Source organism: Aulonocara stuartgranti (genome assembly GCF_965226115.1).
Source record: "Aulonocara stuartgranti genome assembly, chromosome: 17".
Lineage (NCBI taxonomy): Eukaryota > Metazoa > Chordata > Actinopteri > Cichliformes > Cichlidae > Aulonocara > Aulonocara stuartgranti.
In genome coordinates this window covers 24,571,902-24,577,175 of record NC_138953.1, presented here as the reverse complement: position 1 = coordinate 24,577,175, position 5,274 = coordinate 24,571,902, and the positions used below count along the sequence as shown (strand labels likewise).

The 5,274-nt window shown below is 41.2% G+C and overlaps 1 protein-coding gene across 3 annotated transcripts; it reads right to left on the bottom strand.

Moving 5' to 3' along the window:
* Positions 1-247: 247 nt before the first annotated feature.
* Positions 248-3,973, bottom strand: LOC309692207 (uncharacterized protein). 3 transcript variants are annotated; one of them, XM_082510492.1, is made up of 4 exons: positions 3,696-3,973; positions 2,690-2,889; positions 586-664; positions 248-466 (listed from the first exon to the last, which is right to left on the bottom strand). In XM_082510492.1, the coding sequence occupies exons 1-4, from the start codon at positions 3,730-3,732 to the stop codon at positions 423-425; spliced, it is 360 nt and encodes a 119-aa protein (XP_082366618.1). In that variant the 5' UTR covers positions 3,733-3,973; the 3' UTR covers positions 248-422. The 3 variants fall into 3 exon arrangements, 1 of the variants encoding a protein (XP_082366618.1); XR_014272242.1 differs by having other exon boundaries at positions 531-2,889; XR_014272243.1 differs by having other exon boundaries at positions 248-664; positions 904-2,889.
* Between the last annotated feature and the right edge of the window lie 1,301 nt (positions 3,974-5,274).

The window sequence follows — 5,274 nt, the reverse complement described above, 5'->3', positions numbered from 1 at the left end:
GGCAGCCGCTAAAGCGTTTAAGTTTCAAAATAGAACAAACGAAACAGACTAAATTGTCAATTCCAGTTAGAAACAAAATTTTAATTCTAAAAATAAATCTTAGTTTGTGTTACAGAAGAACAGACAAAATTGACTAACTTTTGTCAATATCAAATAAACTGAGAACTAAAAGGAAATTCTCAATCTCTCCTTGTTGTATAGCTTATGTCACGGGTTGCTCTGAGGATCCACTCGCAGGACTCCGGAGTGTGTTGTAACAGAGACAGTTTATTCACAAAAATCTTCACCAAGTGTATTTACAGGCAGTGCGAGGACAGTGCTATATACAAGATGTGCGAGGACGGGTTCCAGGGCTCCAGGGAAAACAAGGGAATCACACACACGCTCACGCCAACCTCTCTCCGCTAGTGACCAGCCACCTCTTACACGCTCCACACGGGGAAACACGGGGACGGGTCCGGGGAATCTAGAACAGAGAGACAAATGTTACTTTCTAAGGCGGAAGTGTGGGAAACTAGACGTGTACTGACAGGAGTCTTCACAACAATCCAGCGTTGAACAGCTGATCTCCTCCTTCTGATATACCAGCTGGTCTGATGAGGCCCAGGTGTGCATGATCCGGGAGGGCGTGGGCCGAGGGCGTGAACCCGCCATGAGTTCCGCCCTGGCAAAACAGGGGAGGGGGAGAGAGATTGCTGATCAGTGCCTTGCCGACCCTGCAGGTCGTGACAGCTTAGCTTTTCAAACAGTTTTAACAGTTACTTTAGTCTGACAAAAGCCGAATTAGCGCTTCCAGTCAGAGATTGAGCATGCACCGGTTTATTGGATTTCCAGACTTGCTTTCGGCACAATTTACAGTGAGCGCTACTCTGTTTTTTGTCAGACTTGAAATAGCCGAAATACCTTCACACTACAGAACTTCTGTGGCTCTTCCGTTCGACAACCTCTCCGGCATTGGAACCATCATCGGTTTTCTCTTCGGTAACCTTCGGTCACGCTCTCGGTTGATTTTTCTCTAGTCGGCACACTCATTTCCTCCATTACCCGGGCGGCACGGCGGCTGGCTGCTTCCCAAAACAAATACACATGTGCAACTTGGCACTTGTGCTGTACGTAACAAGTCACGTGACGTGACGCTGCGGCTGTGATTGGTTCGGCTCTGCACTACTTAATTTGGATTGGCTGTTCTTTTCTTTTTTTTAAGAGGACAAGAGCGGCGAGGCCTATCTCAATAGTTTAATTTTTCTATCGAGAAAAAGTTATTTCGCAATACATATCGTTATCGTTCTATTGCCCAGCTCTAAGCTGAATGTAGAGCACTGCTATTTATCCTAGAAGCTTGTAACAGTTGTTTTTTGAACTTTTGGTGGTGCTACCATTCTCTTCTCTGCTGGAATACTAGTGTTTTGAAAATATAGACATGACTTGTTTTAGAGGACAAATTATGTAGCCACCAACTTTTAAGTACTCTGTGCTTGTGCTAGCTTAACAGCAGCTAGCCAATTATTCAACTTTATTCAACAAATATTTATAATGTATTTCAATGGGGAGATCCTTTGAATCCTCATTCAACTTACTCCTCTTTGACCTGTATCTACTTTCACATACGTTGACCTAGAGCCACCATTCAAACTTAAAAACGAAGCCAAGACATTCAACTATTCAACTTGTATTTATCTTCTCAATAGCTATTATACTTTTTCTTCAGCTCCAGTTTAAAATTCATGCTTTTCACCTGTTTCAGAGTTTATAATGGGTGTGTATGGGACGGAATGTTGGAGGTTAGAGTGAGACAGCTTAGCTGCTAGAGTAGGATCAAGGGAAATTTTTATCTTAAAATCTTCTCTTTAAACTGCTGCTGTGTCCACAGTGTTCAGTCGACAGTCATCATTTTACCCTCAAAATGTAGCCATCGTTGCCCTCTTTCATCCAATGTCATGGTTATTGTAGTATATGTCATGGTTCTTTCAACTCTTCCATAGAGTCCAGTGTTAAAATGGCTCCTCAAAACATTCAGCTATCAGCATCCACACTGCAGTTTCTTCAGAAAATGCATTTTCTAGTTCACAATTATTATTAATCTTTATATTCATATAGCATTTTGTAAAAGAGACGGTCAAAGAGCCATGGGCTTCAGACCCTTGGTTTGAGCTTTTCAGCTAGAAGAAGAACGCTCTCAAAGCAAGTCAGAAAAAAAACAAAACATAATTGAATCATCTAATCATTAAAATGCAGTTCATTTGAGGGAAAACTCATTTGAAAGTTTTTATTGTTAGTGGCAGCTTTGAAAAATGTATAAGTACTGTGTTACAAGTCAGCGCAGCTCAGATCATTTCTCAGATCAGCTGCAGGTTCTCACATTGTTTCCTCTGCTGTTAATGTCTTCATTCACTTTATTTTCTTGCAGATACATGCAGAAAACTGCAGGACTAAAATATGGCATCATATCACACCTAAGCTAAGCTAAGCTGTCTCAGACTTGTCAACAGGGAAACGTATGCTTCACTTTAATGGGATTCTGCCCAAGTGGTGCAAGTAATCTGTCATATTTTCACATGCTTGCAATTACCCCCTAACCTCAATCATGTAATTGCTTACTAAGTTTCCCAGACAACAAGTAATCTCTAAAACTTCTTCATTAGCAATTACACATGGCTGGGAAATTGTGAAGATATTTCTGGAAACAGACCCTCATGTTTGCTGACATTGATGTGCGCAAGAAGGGCAGAGGGATTGCAGTGTGCAGCATTAGCTGTGGGTCACAGGCTGGACTTGGCTCATTATTTGGTCTTTGACACCATGCAGAGCAGCGCACCTCGCAGAGACTTTCACCGGCTGTGTGTCCATCAAAATGTGCTGGCATCTGACGAAAGGTTCGGGTGGTGGAAGCTGTAATGGAGTTGGAAGGACACAAAGGGAAAGTAAACGGACATCCAGTAATTGTACTGGCAGTCTGCTCAGACCTGATGGAAGCAGTCAATAATTTGTTTAACAGCTACCAGGAGACACGAGGGGAAAAGCTGCAAACTTTCTGTCACTTTATGTCTAGATTGAAAATAAAGTTTTACTATTTCATGCAGATGGAGAGTTGTGGGGAAGAAAAACCCTCAAATAAGTGAAATAAAGTAAAACTTTGATGCACACCGCAGCGTTGCAAACACCTGAATGCTCCAAAGCAAACTGCCAGAACAGCTGCTTTAACAGAGGCGCTCGCGCTTACTGATGATCAGTTAATCAAGTGCATTTGAATAGCCGCACCTGGCTGCTATTTACCCTCTTAATTCTAGCGGAAGCAGTAAGGGTGTAGACACCTTTTTCACATGCCTGTATATAAGTGATGGGTATAACTACTGCACACTGCAGGACCCTGCAAAATGTCTATTTCAAGGTAAGTCTGTCCTAAAACCCTCTCTCTTCTGTTCTTATTTGTTTTCAGGCTTAAATTTAGTGACCCAAACTACCCTTGTGCTCTTAAAGGGTATTAAAAGGTCAGCAATAAAGCCAGGGGCTTGACAAAACGCTGACGTAATAGAAAACACGCACATAGTCATCTTAATAAAGGAAAATAAGGGTGAAAAATAACAGTTTACATTTCTTCAGTAAAACATTTACAATGACGTCAGGAAAGTTTTGGTTTCAGTTTGTCAGAAATCTACATGCCATCTTATTTTAATCCTCTTAAAATATACACTTACCAGCCACTTTGCTGAATACACCTACGACTTTGGGCATTAGTTCTCTGTGGCATCAAATCAACGAGGTGCTGGAAACACTCCTCAGAGATTTTGATCCATATTAACACTATAGCATCACACAGTTGCTGCAGATTTGTCATCTGCACATACGTGATGGGAATCCCCACATTTGAATTTTGTGACGTGGCTCGTTATCGTGCTGACAGCAGCTGTCACAATCTGATCGTCACAGAAGAAATCAAGACTGATCAAGCTTTTCCCCAATCTTCTATGTCTAATTTTGGTGAGCCCTGTTTTTAGTAGTCCACCTGTTTCAGGGTTTAAAGTGATGTGTAATCATAGAATCTCTTCTCAAAAGCTTAAGCTTTCACCCAGAGAACTGCTGCTCACTGGATATTCTTCCTTTTTCTGATAATTCTCTGTAAACCCTGGAGATGATTATATGGGAAAATGTCATATTTGGTCTAAAGTACCACTCTGGAGTCAGTCTCAGCATGCCAAAGAAAGTTTTTAATAGATTTATTGAAAGGCAACCAGTTTCTAATATTGAGTAAACGTGACACTTGAGACTTTGGTTTAGCAGCAACGACACAAATAGGAGCTCTGTGGATGAGGACAAGAAAAGGAACTCTGAGTTTTGCAATAAAAGGTGGAAGTTTAACAGTCTTACTTGGTGGGGTGAGCGACTGAGGCTCAGGTTGGGGCTTTTGGTGGAAAGTCTAGTTTCTAGAAAGGTGAGGGGTGTAGTGGTGGAGAATGGGCATGTTTCAGGTAAGTCTTCCCTCTAACAGGTAGGATGACAGATTTCTTTGAACCTGCAGGAGCAAAAATTCTGAAATAGACTAGGCTGTTTGAGACCAACATCCATGCCACGTTCAGTCATAAATCACCTTTCTTCCCCATTCTGGTGCTAGATTTTCTTAAGCAGGTCATCTCAACCATATCTACCTGTCAAAATTCACTAAGTTGCTGCCATGTGATCAGCCGATTAGACACTGAACAGGCTGTTGAACAAGTGTGCATTAAAAAGTGGTGAATGTAAGTTTAATTTCCAAAATGAACAGTTATGCAAACCACCTCCTTTTAGCTAGACATGAAAATTTAAAAAAACAAAGGGTAATTAACGTATCATAGCAGCTATGATGATGTTTTGAGGTTTTTCCTGATTTTTACTAATTTTTTTAATGATTTCCTGCAGATTTAAAGATGCAAGTAAAAAAGTAACAAAACGCACTAAACAGTCATTTCCAGGACCAAAGACGAATTAAAAAGAGCAAACTGCACATGGCTACAATAAGGGTTTGTCTGCCCAGTGAGCAATTTCGATTATGAGTAGAAAGAAGCCTTCCCCGTCTTCATTGCCAGCTCTGTCACAGTTAAATGGTTTGCAAACATGGAACATTTCTGACATGGAAACAGACACATTCAAATTAGAAAGACACATTTCTGTTTTCCTTTCGGACTCTTGAGCCAGTCAGTTTTCAACAAAAAACGTTAAATTGAGAGTGCTTCCAACTCGCTGAAAGCTTCGAGCTCACCTACGGTTTTGAACTTGTGATCTCGCTACGCTAACAAGTCC

Excerpts from the sequence above, each read along its gene's own strand:
- LOC309692207 (XM_082510492.1), bottom strand. The coding sequence starts at position 3,732 with ATGCCCAAAGTCGTAGGTGTATTCAGCAAAGTGGCTG. Across the intron at positions 2,890-3,695 it reads TGTATTCAGCAAAGTGGCTG|CTTCCACCACCCGAACCTTT; the intron begins GTAAGTGTATAT and ends ACTCCATTACAG. Across the intron at positions 665-2,689 it reads CAATGTCAGCAAACATGAGG|GGCGGAACTCATGGCGGGTT; the intron begins GTCTGTTTCCAG and ends CTGTTTTGCCAG.